The following is a 19,282-nucleotide window of genomic DNA, read 5'->3' as shown; positions in this document are numbered from 1 at the left end:
TGGCTGATTAAAACCTTTCATGTAATTTGTTTTATACTCTCCAAAACTCATTAAGCATGGAGACACTTTAACTTTTAGATTTATTTGCTAATCAAACGTATGATGCCCTGATGTTTTTAAACATCGTAACTCCCTTAAAGTTATTATGGGTGGTTTCATGTCAGCATAAATTTTAGTTAATTTAAAATGTCATTAAATGGCAATTATTTTTTTCATATAAATACCACAATTTTCAATTTAGATATCAAAGTATATTTACTGGGAAAAAATGCCCATCAAAAAACCCACTTTCAAACATGACAGGTGCCATGGAGAGTGACACATCTGGTTTCAGCATTTGAACGAAATCCTTTAAAGGACATTATGTATTGTCAGTTTAACACGAATATTATCCAGTTTAACACGAATATTATCCATAATGGAGGTTTTTTGGGTTAGATCACGTAAATATAAATGTCGTCAAACCCTTGTAATGTATTACTACATTAACCCTCCACCCCACCCCCCCATGATCCCCGCACCTAATTGGCTCACAGTGATGACATCACATTTACATCCTCTATTTAAGACTGAAACAGAAGGATTCTACTACAATTCTGGCTGCCACCTGATGAGGCTGGATGTAATTACCGGCGAAACGTCATACTCGTATTGTAAATGTTGTGGGTTTCCTCTCCAACACATCGGTGTGCTGAACTAGTAACTAAATGACATGTTTTCTTTACGTGAAAAACCTTACGAATTGGCTGTGTCGGGTGGTGGCGAGTTTAACGACACATTTATGCAATTGTCGGAGGACAAGCTCTGCAAATGGAATTCAAACAGTCCCGTGAATGCTTTGCAAAGACTACTATGTTCAGTACAAATGTAAATAAATGTAATGCACATCAGAATCATCATTGTAACGTATTCAGCACGTAAGTGAGCAAGTTTAAAAGGCCCATTCTTTTCACAAGTTAGCATTACTACTTATTTGTGAGACATGCTTTATGATTTGTTGAACATTTCCCATCAGTGTCTTCATTCATCGAATCTGAGCTGTGTGAATTTACATATTATTCAGGGGATAAACTGTTGTTTGCTATGTACCATACACAACACTTCTAATTACAAGATTTAACACGAAATATATACTATATTTACGTGCATTTACACCATATAATTAGCGATTATAGGAGCATTGTGTGTTCAGATTGTTTAGACTGCCGATGCAAAGTTTAAAGGAAATTATGACTATGGCTAGTTATAATGCAGATATCTTTCACGGTTATGCACAGGAAATGGTATTAATTTGTCCGTGAACTATTTTGATATTTGGTACAAAGAACATTCAGTGTTGCTCTGGAAGTGTTCATTTAAATTATTAATCATCTGAAGCCTTTTGGCGCTCCACTTCTGGGTGCAACTGTGTTGGTCATGGATGTTGTTTTATACCATTCGTCACCACACTGGTCAGTGCGGCAGATTGGTGAAGGGGGACAGGTGGGAGAGATGGGAGGCCTGGTGGGTGACAGGGACTGGTTCAGACATAATTTCGATTCTCATCTGTCACTGCCCTTAGGAAACGAAATCACTGCACCTCTACTACCTACCTATGTCATTCTTATGACTATCTTATTTACCGTCTTTACTAAATTGTGCAAAAGTGAAAACGTTATGAACATACTATCATGCACGAGCATGGGGTGTAAGGGTTGTAAAGGGATTGCAGCTTGCATTGCCTTCCCTGTGCGTTTACTTGCGCGAGGCACGCCACTATACACCTCGATGTAAAATTGGGTGCAGAGTGTCCAGCTCTGAATAGCAAAACGTTTCGGTGCATTCGAAAGACAACCATTCCACATGCCAAACACTGCACTTACCGCACTTACAATCAACCAACCAACGCACTGTGTCCTACAAGACGTGATTGAAACCCCCTGTGCTCTGAGATACACAACAATGACTCACGCTGATTAAATGGCGGTACAGTTCTACTTAGTTCCTCTCAAGCCCAATGCACTCAGTTCCACTGATGTTCTGAAGCCCAAAGGGACTCTTTGTGTAGCTCTACGCCACGTAATCACAGCGCACGTGATTTAATTGCCTGGACTATTTATTTCCCTCAAGTTATTGTCCCACTGTGAAAACTTGTGGTGGAAGTCACTGGGAAGTAATCTTTGGTGAATTTGGGGTCTTTGATAAAAACCGACTTCCATGAATTTCCATTTCGTAGTTTTTTCTCCAGATTTCTCTGGGATTTTTAATAAAATATATTTCTCAATTGCTCATTTAACATAGTGGGGGTTTCAAATACTTTATCTGTAAAATCTAGAGAGTTTTCCCGTTGCTGTGAAATGTGTTAATTCTTCTTAGATATAAAGTAAATATAACTGAATGTTCACTTTTTGTAACATTCAGGTCATAGACCTTTGTCAATCACCGTTTGCATCTTCACTCCCTGCTGACCTCTCTCACTCACCCACCTGGCACATCTTTCTCTTGACTCAAAATGTTTCCATCACCATAATCTTCTTCCCTGTCAATAACGATGTCAAACATTCTTTTTCTCGGGGTGGCATGATGCATCAATTCCAATTCATCTATGAATGTCCTATTATTAAGCTCACAATACACACATTAAATAATGTGTGGACGAATCTTCGTTTTTCAATTCATAGTTTGTGTTTGTAATCCCAGCGACTAATTGAGATTCTGCCATGTATTACAGACATGTTAGGAAAACATGTTCTCGAATCAGGTCTCAGCAATGTATTGAGTTGTTATGATTCGTGAGGAGTGGCGGGGGGGATGAGCAGGGGAATTAATTACTATAATAGCCCAGAAATGTGTGTAACGCGCGTGACGTCACTCCACATGCTGCACCCCGCCCGCCCCCCCGTCATTAATAATAAAATAATCATGAGCTGGTGGATTTTTACACTCACGCGGAAGGTCGAGCGGAAATCTTTTTTTAACGCAAATTCGCTTTAAATTTGACGTTTCTTTATTGAAATGTAATCAAATCAATATTTCTACGCAGCAACAAAGTGTATTTGGTGTCTTTATTCATTTCTTCAGCACTTGAAACAAAAGGTAAGTCTAATTTTTGCTTCTAAATTATGATAAAAGTAGCCTATAGCCGTTAATCTGAAATATTCAATCGAAAATAATGACCCGCTCATGATTATGAATGAGGGGGTGGGGCCGGGGTCCACATGAGTGACGTCATCTGCTCATGATTATTAATGAGGGAGTTTGTGTCCCGTGTGTGACGTCACTACAGATGCCGCACCCCTCCCCCCCCCCTCATTAAGAAGGTCAAGCGGAAATATATTTTTCGCAAATTCGCTTTATATTTAACGTTTCTTTATTGAAGGTGAATCTAATAAATCATTCTACGCAGCAACAAAGTGGATTTGGGGTCTTTATTTTTTTCTTCAGCACTTGAGAAAAAAGATACGTCTAATTTATGCTTCTACATTTTGGTTAAGTTGATATTTCTCGGTGATTTTCCAGATATTGTATTGCAATCCAATTCATTTGAACCCCAGCGACCGAAAGCAGAAGAGAATAAATTATCAGAGCAGTGAATTAGAACAAATTGAAGGTCAGTTATATACAATGCTACAGTGAAATGCAGTGAAGTGTTGTTTTATGACATCCTTTCGTGAAATATTCACTGCCATTCAATTTACACAAGATACAATTATACTCTGCTCATTTTTTCCGTAAATATTACAGCTTCCGTCCTAGGACGGGCAAATAAGCTAGTTTATTCCATATTTACACAATTCCATTTACAAAACATTATCACCGTCCATCCTTCCATGCTGATTTTACTGTCTCTCTCTCTCTGGTGTTAGTCTCTCTGCTCTACTGCTTAACACATGTAATGACACACAACACGATTTCCTTGTTTGGGGGGGGGGCCTGGCAATTCTTAATTAGTTTACCTTTTATCGTAAAGAATAGGCACCCGCCAATTCTTGATGGGGCTCAGCTGGCCGTCGGAGAGCTCTATGTGAAGAGGCAGCTTGGGCAGCCAGACGGTCAGGTCCAGGGAGGTGCGCAGGTGTTCATAGCTCACTTGGAGACGAGCCCTTACAGAGCCCCTGCTCTCGTTTCCTTGCACGTACGCAGACTGGCAGGCCGAGGAAACCTACAATGCAATACGAATTATTGTACGTCTCTAGAAGAAGGCTGATGGGTGAAAAACTAATTTCCCCGGATGAGTTTTTTTTAAGTCGTAGCATAAAGGGGAGCCCACAGCTGCACGATTTCAATGCGCATTGTGTGTTGAAAAAAAAGTCAATAAGCATTGTACATTTGTATTTCTGTTCTTTTGCTAGATGCTGATTGACACTGACAAAGTGCAAATAATTGAATTTTTTTCTACGGGGACCTGAATAGGATAGCGAGGTAATTTAGTTTATTTGATTGGATATGGAGGTAAAATAAAAATAAAATAAAAATCACGACGTTTCGGAGGCAACACAAGCTTCCGTCTTCAGGTGGAACCGTCACAGCACGACTGCTTGATGCAGCTTGATGCAGCAGTCGTGCTGTGACGGTTCCACCTGAAGACGGAAGCTTGTGTTGCCTCCGAAACGTCGTGATTTTTATTTTATTTTTATTTTACTTTTATTAATTTTATTTTTTTATCTACGTGACTTTACCGAAAAAACCTAAGAATATGAATCCTTGTAGTCACGAAAGCTTCAAATCTAGAATGGATATGGAGGCTTTTATATTTGTGTCAATAATAACAGATTAAAGGTGCAGCCCTGCAATTACTTACACCACTGTCGGTGGAAGGGCCACGACTAGAGGGAGCTCTAGATCACCCCTCTTGAGAGTATTTTGGCCTACTCTTTCATGCTGGTCACTTATTGGAAGATGTGGTAGTATCCACACTCTTAACCCACCAAAATGGACCTGCTGATCAAATAATTGCATCATATCCGAATTAATACATCATTGAAAAATAGCACCTGCGGTGTTGATAACTTCGAAATAAAATGCACCATAAATGTATAGTGCGACCCTTATAACAAAAATAAAAACACTATCTTGCATACATTTACACTAACAATACGTTGTCAACCACATTATGCTTTTCGTGAGGATGTGTATAAGTTGTTTTCAACCTAGAATTAGCATGTACTTGGCCTTTCGGATGTAGCAAATTATTTCCAATATTTCCTTTCATGCAGTCTATCAACAAAACGTGAAGCGCTTTGAAGAGTCTCGTCATCTGACATGCCATGTGAGATGTACTTTGAGTAATAATTGGGTAGGGCATATAGAATGGATAGACCTTGTGAAGTACTATTATTTGCCTTAGACATGCCAATCGCAGCACGTTAAACTTGTTTTTTAAATATATACTTGTTATAAAACACAATATCAAAGGAAGCATGTAGAGTTATGGAGATTTTATTTATTTTTTCGTAAAAAAAACCTTTTCAAGTCTCGCATAAGACTTTGTGACACAATAGCTCCAATTAAAATGTACTGCCTATGATAAGGGAATGTGCCCTTAGTGACTCCATGTTTGATCCAGAAAAAATGCAGCAAGATCTGGAAGAATCTGTCCACCACAGGAGGGCCACGTGCGAGCTTAATTAATAGTTGATGGGACTCCACGCTTCAGGCCTTACTGTCTTTATTTATACAAGCTGGCACGTAATTAGCAAGTAGTCCCCTGCAATGTTAATTAAACCACACAAAGACAGCGGTCAATGGGTCACTCTGACTATGGGTGCAATAAATGAAAAGCCTAGGGGTCTTTCAAGTGCTATATTTTCTTGAAGATCTAAACGAGGGAATAACACACATTTAGCAAATGCATCGCAGAAGACATTAAAATTAAATGTGGCTTTGATCTTTGAGGAACAGCTTAAAAATATAATCTGATACGAATAAAAAAATGGTGCCTATGGATATATAATTATTCGAATGGTTCGGAACATAGTGTTAATTTATATAGTTAAACACGTAAACATTTAATAAAAAGTAAACATAAAAACGTAGATAATAAAAAAAAACTAAACTTACTTTTTTTGGCAGGTAAAGCCCACTGAGCTAATAGCTCTTTTTCAGAGGCGACCTTTTCACAAATGACAGCTCATCGAAGTAGCTTATCACATGCAGCAATGTATAGTAACCAAATACTCTACACGAATTAATCAAAAAATGGAAGACAAAACCGGATGACCCAGAGAAAAATCCCAGCGACCACAGGGAGAGAGAACCAAATATACAGACATCCGGGTCAGGATCGAACCCAGTAACCTCCTTCGTACCAGGTGAGGGAGATAACATCTCACCATTTTACCGTTTATTTACGAATTATAAATTGTGATGGGTTCATTTTGAATACGTTGATCGTTTGTCTGACAGTACAACCAATACTAAGGTGAGTTTGCACTGCTGACGAATTTATTTCTATTAACAGGTAAATTATAAAACACGAGGTCTGTTTTTTTTTGCAACTACCAGTCACTGAGGCTCTTCAAAAGCATAGGAGTGCGACTATGATTTCACGTGAAAGCGTAAATGATACTGTACCTTGATGACATGTTCGTCCTCCGACTGGCAGTGAGAGCGCTGCGTCACGTCTGACAAGGTGCCATTTGCTTCTAGCATGATGACTCTGAGAGGGATGTTCACTGGCCTGCCGGTCAGCACGGCCGTGTTCACCAACTCGTGGGACTGTCAAGGGAAGGCACCGTGAACAGAGAATAGGTTATACCGCACACAATGCGTATGGGAGGAACAATACGCAGTGCTTTTTACGTAAATAATAATATTAATTATGTTAATGCATATGCCGTGTGGGTTATGTTGCTCAAAGCATAACGTGTTATGATTTAGAGCCGTTTGTCAATCCACTGATGGCTGAAGACCTCCACTGGGCTCAGCACTTGATCATAATTCACCAGGGATGTTGTGGCTGGGAATCAACACTCGGGTCACCAGGCTCACAGAGCAGTGTGCTAACCACTCCACTGCCAACGTGCCCACACATGCTTCATGGGTACGTTTGCCATGAGTATTCCTCTATATTCGTATGTAACATGGTAGCGATGCCTGACTTTAAATGTAACGTCTAACTGCTCTTCATTTTGGCACTAAAAGCCAATATCTTGACGGGCCCTTAAGACAGCCGATCACCATAAACACTTGGTGGGAAAAAGCAGCAATGTTCACTACATATATAACCTTGATAAATTACAATTATTGTTTGATCTGGTCATTATCATGAGCACCTTTCCAGAAATCAGTCGGCATATATAAGAATAAATCTTCCCCTGTGATTGAAATGGAAATGATATAATCCATGTATATGAACGGCAATGTGAAATTGGTCCTTGACAAAGAGGACAGATTGGAAACTAGCCACTACACAAAAATGTGTCATGAACGAAAAATCAAATAGTGTAACACTGCACTGCGAATGAAACACACTTCAAGGACATCTTGCTGAACATTAAGTGGCTAAATTGGAACTTGGCCTAGCACATGGCCTGAAGGGTAAACTACAGATGGACAATGAGAAATACTAACTGGTAACCAATAGAAGGGTATTGTTAAATCACAATGTTAAAGTGATGGGTCCAAGACATTTGCAGGAGTTAGTGGTCAAGAGTAGCAAAAAGTTTGAGGGTTAGAGGGAAGGAGAGTTGGAAGAGACATTCTCCCTGCAGTAGATTGCGAATTGCTAATGGATGTTATAAACACCGATGCCTTGTTATAATTTAATAAACAGGAATATAGGCAATGTATTTAAGGGAAAACTGAAGTTCCATTATTCTGGGAAAACTGACATCCATTGACATTGCAAATGGGGAGAGTAATACAGTACTTGATTTTCACATTTTAATCATCATGTAATCATCCAATAATAAACACTTCAACATTTCAGAGTTGTATGACATACAGGCATAGGCTTCATTCAGTAAAGTTGAATGTACAACTTAACCAAGGCTTTCTGTGATTGCAATTTTAATCCAAAACTTAATTGTCTCTCATCAACTTTGCACCAACCATAAGCTATGTAAACTGTGACTGGATACAATTACAAACGCCTTAGATAATTCTACGTAATGATAATGTGCAATTATAATTAGTGCAATTATATATCTGGCCAGCTGGCACAGTGGGTAGATCATGCAGGTCATTTAAAATTATTGTGAGTTCAAATTCCAGTCAGAAATTAACTTAGCCCATCATCCCCGCAGGGTAATAAAACAAGTATCATTGTGGGAAGTCAACAGTGGTATTCTATAGAAATACTTGCCCCTGCCATAGGAACGTCTAATTTCATCCATTAGTTCAAGGCTGTAAATGGAAGATGAGGGTCACTCAGCACCCATTTAATCAGGAAACCAATTTCACTTCTTAGAGTCATTCTCACTTGAATATCTCTTGGAATATGCTATACGTATGATCTTTACATTTAATGAGTTTTATACTGGTCCGAGAGCACGTCTACCGAAGATATGGAGCAATGAAATCAGCTCGTGCGGGAGGTCGGTGGATTAATAATCAGAGGATAGTGAGATATTCTGTTGGATTGGGGAGGCCTTCTTCCAACAGTGGATAGCTGATGATTGTGAGTCGCATACAAAACTCGTTGAGGTAAATATTGATTAGATTTCTTGAAGGCATTTCCATTTTTGCTCGTTTCCTTGGATGTGAGGGTTATAAAACAGTGCAGACACATGTCCAGTTTTTATTAACAACTTCGTTTAACTCACGGGTCGAGAAGTACGTCAATGATGTGGTGCCTGCTCCCACATCGACGCTTACTTGAATTAATTGATTACTTTATGAATGAATCTTCAATGTACAATTTTTTGTTTGTGTGGAGTGAGGGTGCCCGTAAACTCGTTCACAAGAAGCAGGTGCGCCTGAAGCACGTGGCGCCTGAAACACGTGAAGCCTGCTTCTTGGGCGAGGCGATTCGAGAGTTTTGGGGACCACGGCTTTTTGACCTACACACAAATATATATAAAACAGGACCCTGCGGGGTGGGCTGGTAGGAACGAATAACCAAAGAATATAAACATAATGTATTATTACACTTGTTAAGCCAGGAAAGCCCCACTGAGTCAAAAGGTTTTTGTAGGGTCCTGCCAAGTGTTTGCAGTAGGGGTCGATGTTGATACACGGACGGACGGACGATATAATCTATTGGTGGTCTGGTCCACTTCGTTCCTACCAGTATAACTAGCTTTAACTACCCGGCTTCGCCCGGGACTTGGATTCACCACGCCCGGCCGCCTTTGTCTTCCCAGTGGCGATGTTCACACCACACCAGTTAATTGTTTGAGGCTGAGTCAACCTAGGGGAGGCCTAGGACCGGTTCAAATAATCGTCACTGGCGGTGGCCGTGAGCGGGAATCGAACTATTGTCGCCGGGTTCGAAGCGCAGCGCACATGCGCGGGTCACGTGACAGATTTGACGTCACAGCTCACTTGCCGTGCAAAAAAATATATGGATTATTGAGCTCCCCTATCCAAAACAAATTATAATAAAGTGTATTTTTATAATGTTTGCATGGTGTACAGTCTGGAAAGTACCCACATGGCAAATTTCCAGTTTATTGCATGTCGGGAAGTACGCTAAAAAATTTGAACAGACACAAATATTCACAACTTTGCCTTTTATATACTGTATATGGAGATAAGGCGTCCTTAAAAAAAATGTGAATTGCTTTAAAGTAGCGGATTAATTGATTGATGTCGATTTTGATACAGGCATGCATTGTCACCGGATCTGAGTACGTGTGACAAATTTGGAATTGATTGGTCAACAGGAAGTAAACTAAATTTTGATTACAAGATTTGACCACGACACGGGAATCACGTTAAGTAAAACCGCTGAAGAAAAACGAATTTGCACTTGTTATTCAACTGCACAAACACTCACGAGTACGCACACAGAAGTTCACACACTCGTGGTCTGACACGAGCAAGGCGGTAAGTGGAAGTTATATTCAAATAAATAATACCAACAAAGTTTCGTGTTGTTTTTTTGTAACAGCTGAACGAAGAAATTGATAATCAGCTTCCTTAAACTCAAGCACATGTTTAATATCACCGAGTAATGTGGTGGCACTCATTCACTGGTGGCTCTCAGCAAGAACAGTGGCTCTCAGCAAGGACAGTCACCAATGAATATTCACACAGTGCCCCTCATTTCATTGATCCAAGAAAGATGATGGGCTGAGTCAACTCTAAAACAGTATTTAAATTCACACCCTTCGAAGCATAACATTTAATAACGTAGTACATTTGCTATTTGCGCCATTTTTATACCGCAAGCTTTTACAGATGGATGTCGTCTGCCGGTAGAGGGTGAAGTTGTGATGTGGATTTACAAAATCAAGCGATTTGTCGGTAACATTTCAAATTTGGCATACTTTAAATTTATAATTTCATTTATTAGATATAGCCCTATGAGCCATGCGGCTCTTGACTCAACAAACAAAAACATGAACGAAGAAAATCTTAAAGTGACGACGCGCAACAGAAACACCCAGGAAAAAAACTGAAAAATCTACTTGAACCATGACACCGGCAGACATGGCCTATTATTTTTCAAATGATGTCATGGCATCTTTATCATCCACTTGGTAAATGCACCCACAGAAAACCACGAACATCTGCAACAAGTAGCGCGAACGCGGTTACTGATCGTCCACGTGACCACTTTGACAAATGCACGCCAGTCCTGATTGTGGAATACAGATGGAAAAAAAAACTTGACAGCACTGCGCATTATCGATGCGTTCTTGGAACTTGACTCGTGAGTGAATGTATGTCTAAATAGTGTCCACTCAAACATCACCGCATGCAGTCATTAACGTGTCAGCCTATGATCGTGCCTCCATTTACCGCAGTTCTACAGCTTCCGACACCACTTCTCCCCCTCCCCCACTCCTAAACCATAACAGTAAATCCGATCTCATCTACATATTTCCCCTGAACCTTCTCTGGCTGCCACTTACCCTCCCTCCTTGCCCACACCCCATCTCTCTTCTTTCTTTTTCTTGAAACGAGTGACCTTTAAACTCGGTGACTGATGATAAAAGGGTAGTAAATTAAATTCTGTTTGCACTACCGTTGGTGTTATAATTCTGCATTTTACGCTTCCGTTGCCTTTATTTAATTCTGATGATCTATTACTTTTAAGATATATATTTGCTTTAGGCTGAGATTCCCTTGCAAAGGAATCCAGGCCATCCAAAGGGAATGTTATACAGTATTTTGCACCCATGACATTTACCACGTCCGTACTTTTCTGAAACTAAATTAGGTTAATCGTGATTCAACAAATATTTGAGGATGGAGAATAACCACAGGCTATAATGCACTTGTAACTAAATTGTACTGAAGTGTGTTGAGATTATGATGGGTTTTCTTCTTCAAATGAATGTCCACATCTTTGTTGAACACTTGAAAACATTTGACTTTGAGATCACTTACTGATAATATTTAAATCACATTTAATTCCTGAGAGTGACTTTAAACAAAAAGTGACGCTTGGACTAACTTTATTTTTGCAATTCATAACTTGTGACAGTGCAATATCCTCTGGTAACATTATTGCAAGATTGAAGAGACCTTGTATGAAAATTCTACCAACTACATAAATTCCAATGCATGATAATACACACTCTGTAGTCAATTCAACAACGGATATTTTACATTAATTACAAAAGTCGAGGAAATATACTTCTCAATGTAACCCTGATGTGTCTCACTAGTAGTGCATTTAAAATGTTAACGTTATCAAATGTGTTCCCTTTCAGAGTAAATATGTTTATCTCGGCTGAATTAACTTTTGATTTAAAACAAATGATGAAAGATGCTGTACGCCAGAGAAACAAATTAAAAGCAAAATACAATTGCACAGTAGTGTTCAGGAATGGCCCTTAGCAATACCTACATCAAGATATGGATATAAACACCAGCTAGCGTATACAACAATACCCCGATTTATGCCCCCCCCCTCTTACGCCGTTTGCAAATACGTCATCAATTTATTAATACCTCTACCCGATTTGCATCACCTCAACTCACACTCATGTAGCGGACAGCATCCATCTGTCCTTTCTCGTATCCGCCGCCTCTCAGCCTTCGCCTCCACCTACCCACGAATGCACCCCCGATGTAAACCAGGGGGTATTACTGTTTTACATTTGTCACACTTGGACCTTGGATGGCTAAACAACAGGGATATATTTTCTTGGTTCTTTCGGTAAAGTCACGTAGAAGGGAAACAATAAAATTATAAACATATAAAACAATTAAATAATACAAATATAAAACAATTACATTTAATTGTTTTATATGCTTATTATTTTAATAATACAAATATAAAACATTACATTTAATTGTTTTATATTTGTATTATTGTATTATTTCCCTTCTACGTGCCTTTACCAAAAGAACCAAGAATATGAATCCCTGCAGTCACGAAAGCTTTAAATCAAAATTTAACAGGGATATGTTTAAAAATATATATTATTTGTCATATAGTCTGGAATACAAAAACAACTTCAATCCGCGAGTATTACATATTCATATTGAGACTTACGTGGGATGAGGGACACAAATTAGAGAAACAATGAGGGCCATACAATGTCAATTAGTGAATCTGGCATACAGTTCTACGCATGAATGCACGCACACTCAGACATGCACAAACACATGCGGTGCTCACAAGTGAGGACACATCACGTCAATGTTAGGATGGATGATGAAACGTCTTGGTCTTCGTAAGTCCCAAGGAAAACTTAAAGGCACCGTTATGATTTGTAAAATGCATGGCATGGTGTAAGAGCATACATAGCCTCTATCTTTAGAGTGTCATCTTTGAATGAAGACTGTAAAAGTTCGTGAAAAGTAATCAAACTTGTTCCTGCATTCCTCTCTGCCTCTATCCGTTATTTTGATCTATTTTTAATTCATGTGCTGCTTCCTTTATCACATGTATTGTCGCTCTTTGTTTTGCTCACAATCCGAGCGTAAGTTGCAGAGTCATCATTTTCATGTGGTTGCTTGTACGTGCAAAATAAAAGTAATTTTCGCAAAGTGTTTCAGTCGCTACAAAAGTATTTTCAGTTTTATGAATTTCCACAGGAATTGCACTACCTCCATTGAAACATAAAAACTCGACTTTAAATGTATTCAATCAAAACACATTTCTGCCAGCACCTAGTTGCCCACGTAAAATGATGTAAGTCTAAATTTTCTGAATTTTTTTCATATGCAGTGTGACATTTTAAATGTGGGCATCGGCCATCACGGTGAAGACATTTATGTTCTGCCGGTTCTCTGTTGTACTGTGAAAAAAGTGGTTTGGATATGCCCCTCTAATTCCCATTATATTTACAAGACAAATGCTGTGGCAGCCAGACGCCAGGAAAAAAAAAACATGTACATTACAGCATGCATGCCTGAATATTAATGTTATCATATTCTTGGTTCATTCGGTAAAGTCACGTAGATAGAAAAGTAAATAAAAATGACGTAATAAAATTAAGTAAGATAAAATAAATAAATGAAACTAATAAATTGAAAATAAAAGCAAAAATCCCACGACGTTTCGATCGCAACACAAGCGATCTTCATCAGGCGGAGACAAAAGAGGGGCAAGCCTCCAAATGCAACTGCTTATAAGGGCTTTCAAAGTGGGCGGGGCAGCCAGCGCAAATGTAGGTGACAATGGGGGGAGGGAGGGGGCAGAGACAGGGGGAGAGAGAAGGGGGGGGATCAGAGACAGGGGGAGAGAGAGGGGGGGCTGAAAGGCGAGGGCGCAGTCCAAGTGTGTTAGATAATGGGGGGAGGAAGAGGGTAGAGATCGGGGAGAGAGAGGGGGGTAGAGATGGGGGGGGGGCATTGCACCTCGCTACACCCATCCACACTGCTGATGGTAGAGGTTGACAAGAAAACACAAATAAAGTCATGACCCGAAGTGGTTGATGACATATTTCCAATGATTGCTGAGTTTAAAACCGTCATCTCGGTTAAAATTGTGTCTGTGTCTGTATATATGGATGGTTTCGTGAACAAATCTTTGTTGATAGCCAGTCAGCTTGTCAAGTACCATCGTCTTAGAGAAATCAATTTCGTGTGAGCCAGCCACATTAAAACAATGATCAGCCACGGCAGAAGTATTGGTCCTGCCGTGTTTCAGATCTGCCTTATGTTCACGAACACGGTCCGAGACATGTCGTTTAGTTTCCCCAATGTAACTGCTGCCGCAGATACAGCTTAGTTTGTAGACGCCGGGATATTGCATGTCAGGAATTGTGTCCTTCACAGATGGGATCAGATCACGAATTTGATGCACTGTGTTAAATCGGACCTGAATCTTGTGTTTGTTCAAGATTTTGGAAATCCTTCTGGTTATCCCTGATATGTAAGGCAAGGTGATGGTTTTGATTGGATCTTCAGATGGCTCCTTCCTCACGGCTGGGGTGATGACTTTGCGGATTGTGTAGTCAGAATATCCATTCGCCTTGAGAGCCTGGTGTACGTGTTTGAGTTCACTGGCCAGGTGTTCATGGTCGGAGATACATTGATCTCTATGGTGTAACGTTTTGATGAAGGAATTCTTCTGGGATGGATGGTGGTGGGAATCAGGTTTTAGGTAGGCGTGAATATGGGTAGAGTGGCTCAATGAGCCATCTGGTCTCTTTTTGATTAAGACTTCCAAGAAAGGTAGCATGCCATCCTTTTCTACCTCCATGGTGAATTTGATTGTTGGGTGTTTGGAATTGATGTGGTTGAGGAATTGTTTCAGAGCCGGTCGGCCATGTGGCCAGATGCCAAACGTGTCATCCACGTATCTCTTCCAAGAGGACGGGCGTAGAGTGGAAGCCTGGATGGCGTCCATCTCAAAATTTTCTAGAAAAATGTTGGCCACAACCGGAGATAAGCGAGAACCCATTGGGGTGCCTTCAGCTTCTTTGTAGAATGTTCCATTGTAGAATGTTTCTTTTATCTTATTTAATTTTATTATCTGTTATTTTAATTTTATTTTCTATCTACGTGACTTTACTGAAAGAACCAAAGAGTAATTCCTGCAGTCACGAAAGCTTCAAATCATAGTAGCTAATTTTAGGAAATTCGGTGGGGATTTTTTTGTGACTGCATTAGTAGCACCAAGGCCCTTAGGCCCTGATAAAGTAAACAAACATGCCTACATAATTATTTTCTGCACAATGTAAAAAAGTACATTTCAATTACTTCCAGAAAATGGCTCGAGCCTTGACTTTTTAAAAGCCTTTCAGCTACAATGCCCATGCGTTACGTTTTCATGTAATGTTTAACATATACAATATATGAACAGCAACAAAAATCACTAAGAAATTAACTGTGTACCATTGAATAATAAGAAATTTATTGCAATAAAAGTTTACCCAATAGCCGTATTTTTATTTTATTTCAATTTACAAACGTGTGTGTTTTATTGAATTTGAATGTGCTAAAACTTAACTCGTTATTAAACTAAATGTGTAAAAAAAAGAGAAATCCATAATCGGTGAGGGCCACATAATGCTCGATTTCACAAGCTTACACAATTGCAACACTTTTCCCTGTGATATGCACCAGCCCCCTTTCAAATTAGCTTGAGCGTCGAAATGCATTATATGCACACGAGCGCGCAGCCTCGAGTGTTTAGTATTTTGATGCAGACTCCTCAGGATGTCTTTTTTCAAAGATCAATGCTGGCTGGCTATTTGCGGTGTTGGTGATCAATGCATGGCTAAACAATCAAGGGAACCGAGTAGAGCCACTGCAACCACTTAGATAATAACACTAAAAACAACAGGCACGCACACAAGCACAATGGGTCATCTGGGGTCATTCGGTTAACAGTGCGAATTCTGTGTGAATTTTATAGCTGCATGATTTCCTGCGAGACAAAAAAACACACCCCCCCAAAAAAAACACACAGTCAGGCTGGTTTCAAGCAATTGTCGTTTCAAACGTTTTCACACCTTTGGGATTATCTTTATCGCAGTGATGTCTCTCTGAGTGACGGTCAGCTCCGTGATGATGCGGTCTTGATCCGGAATGGGACCCCTGTTGTCGTAATCGACTTGCCAGAGGATGCGTCGCGTCACCGATAGACTCGTCACGTTGTCCATCTCGAACAAAAATCGGGCAATCTCGAGAGCAGACTCTCCACCGCTGTGCAGAAAAACAAAAAGCGAGAGAGATGGGGGTGGGTGGGGGTGAGGTTAAACACGTGTCCTTATGATGCATGGCTTATTGACTATGATTGTAAATTCGTATTTTCAAAGTATTTAAAAATGCATTCTACACGACATGTTATGCTCCTTGGTGAACGTGCAGCCTTTGTGCTTATAATTATATGTTGACATTGTAATTTCTACATAATTTTTTAATAAAGCATTTCTGATATCGGCTGTGAATGCAACTGCATCTCAAGATGCTGTACAAACACAACAACAAAAACCACCATTCGACACCAAGTGGCGGTGACATCACCGCAGCGCGTGTGCCAAGCTATGTGCACTTTAAGGCCACGTGAAGTGTCGAACGCCCGTTGGCAGGTCAAGGAACAGATCCAGGTGCCATGTGTTGGTTGACTGAGATGACTGACCGATGCACCACCTGTGCCCCCTACTGTGCCAACTTTCTGTGTTTTATTCGCTCCGCTCGTTGTTGTGAGCGTCGCTTCTCTGCCCTCCGTTGCTGGAGGGCGACTGCCTCCAACTGTCCAGCAGCGTCCTTCACGAACCTCCTCCACAGAGGCCGATCTTGACACCGCTGGTACCAGTCATTGGCAAGTCCACTCAGCTCCACATCCTCTCGTGCTACATCACTCCATCTCTTCTCTAGCCCATGACGCGCTCGTTGAGACCCCTCTATCTGACCGAATAAAGGCTATTTGGGCTTGTGGTGGCTGGGCAGAAGAAAATGAAGGCATCAGGACTGGATTTTGAACGAAATTACTGTAGAGGCGACAAAAAATATATAAATGAGACAGTCAACACAAACGAGACATACAGCATACACAGGCACGGGAGGACAAGCAAGACACTCATGTCCATGGGATGGGCAGTACAGAGAGTACCGACGGTCAAGACTGAGCACAAATAATATCACGTGGGAAGAGGAGTACAAACAGGATAGAGAGTACACATGGGACCGGCAGAACAAATGAGACCGAAAGTACACCTGCTAATAAAATCACACTGAAAAAACTGGACAAACCGTGCAGACAGGAGATGGGTTTGTCCATGATTGTATTTACAGTTGGTTCTGAGAGTAGGAATTAAAAACAATTAAAAGATATCTGTAAAATCCCTTCCAAATATTAATCTACAGCATATCCATTCCAGTTGGCCATTGGTGCAGTAGTTAGCTCACTGCACTATGCACTTCGTAGCCTGAGTTTGATTCCCAGCCATGATCATCGGTGCAGACTGACCAGCATGAAGTATGGTCAAACAACTCCCACGACTGACATGGAATGAAGAGGTCTTCAAAGTGATGTAAATTATTATGATCTCATATTTATTGGCTAAAATGCATTGGATTATTTTAATGTATTGGTTTTACATATGTATGGTTTATTGTATGTTGAACTTCTTTCACACCATAAGTAGCCAAATGTGCTAATCAAAGGTGCTGTTTATTCATAATGTTATGGTTTTTAAATAGTTTTTGCTTCGCTTTTGATGCGTTTCGTTGAAGGCAATAAATTAGCTCTTTTAAAAAATCACATCTGGATCTCGGTAAAAGGTAAAACTATTCATGCCATTTTAATGAAACACAGATATTGTTCATCATTACAACATATACAATACAAATGATGTCAACATATTAACATTTGTAGTTAATGCCTTCCTGAATTTCTGGAAACAAGCAGTTAATTGTATTCTCAATTATAAATACTTGGGCTTGTATCTCGTTATTAAAATGACAAATTTGTAGTCTATTAATTAAAACTGCACTTTGACTGTTGTGCATTTTTTCGTGTAAATTATCTACGCGATATTTTTTTAATGGATTTATATAGTAAACCCAGGGTTGATCACATCTCTCTCTCAAAAGTGTGTCCTGGAATCTAAATTTAACCTTGCTTAAAATGTACAATAGCAGAATACATTCTTGATCATCATGTGGACAGTGATTATACATAAGAAAACAAATGATAAGCGAAGAATATTGTGTTAGGCTGTGTAGCATGGTCTATGGTTGATCGTTGCGCTGAGCCGAAAGGGCACTGTACCTTTAGTGTGTCATGCACGTCGCTTTAAGCACATGACATAATGGAGAGCATGTGAGTAACGTATAACCCTTTTTCAATCCACTGGAATATGAAGGCTTCCCCACACCTTACCAGTCATGAGTGTTGTTTGACCTTGGCATTGGTCAGTGTGGGTTGATGGAGAGGGGAGACCCAGGACGAATTTAAATATCACTCGCAACTGATTTCCTGTGGCCAGGAATCGAACTCAGGTTTGCCGGGTTCATAGCGAAATGTGCTAATAACCACTCCACCACAATAGGCGACAATATAAAATACAATCCCGCCATTCTCAATCCACCAAATGATGAAGGACTTCCACGCCATGTCGGTCCTTTTTTTACCATACCATCGGCATGCTGGTCAGTGCAGTTTGGTGACGGGGAGTAGGGCAGAACCATTTCTGATATCACTTGCCACTGATTTTTTGCTGTGACCAGGAATTGAACTTGGGTTGCCAATTTCATAGAGTAATGCATTGACCACTATACCACCACTTTGGGGAGCATACCCATGGTCAAAATGTTAAGCAGAAAAAGGAATGCCTAAATCAAACACAAGTGATTCTGCCCGAGTCTGCGGGTGCGTTCACCTTACCTCAATCACATTGACATCAAAGAGTGAGGTTGTGACAAAAAAGGAGATTGCTAAGAATATATATAGATGACAAGAAATCCACCAATTTTCTAGTATAGGTGTGACCATGTGAAATATAGTAGATAATAAAAAAAAATCATATCCTGCAGACTATCCAGCTGGAAGTGTGTAAGTTGCTTTCTGAAGTACTTATTTCGATACATGGCTGTGCATGTTTGGGCAATTTCCCTCATCATTGCTGTGGAGAGCATCTTGACAATTTTGTAAACATTGCAGGAATTGGAAAGCAAGCTGATGTGCATCTGTGTAATATCTCAGTTAAAGTGGCTATTTTTGTATATTGTTATTTTTCATGCATTTAAATTACACATTGTAATATTCTTTATTTCATGTGGTATA

General features: G+C 40.0%; 1 protein-coding gene across 1 annotated transcript in view; it reads right to left on the bottom strand.

Moving 5' to 3' along the window:
* LOC144933091 (transmembrane protein 132E-like) overlaps positions 1–19,282 on the bottom strand; it is a 143,966-nt gene that overhangs the window by 23,946 nt on the left and 100,738 nt on the right. The window contains exons 4-6 of the mRNA XM_078857608.1: positions 16,005–16,197; positions 6,553–6,696; positions 3,936–4,141 (exon numbers count right to left, since the gene is read on the bottom strand). Of these exons, the coding sequence (XP_078713734.1) occupies positions 3,936–4,141; positions 6,553–6,696; positions 16,005–16,197 (543 nt within the window). The remainder of the gene's footprint in view (positions 1–3,935; positions 4,142–6,552; positions 6,697–16,004; positions 16,198–19,282) is intronic.

The sequence above is a fragment of the Lampetra fluviatilis genome, chromosome 6 (genome assembly GCF_964198595.1).
Source record: "Lampetra fluviatilis chromosome 6, kcLamFluv1.1, whole genome shotgun sequence".
Classification (NCBI taxonomy): Eukaryota; Metazoa; Chordata; class Hyperoartia; order Petromyzontiformes; family Petromyzontidae; genus Lampetra; species Lampetra fluviatilis.
Note: the sequence above shows the minus strand (reverse complement) of the source record. Positions and strands in the feature narration are given on the sequence as shown.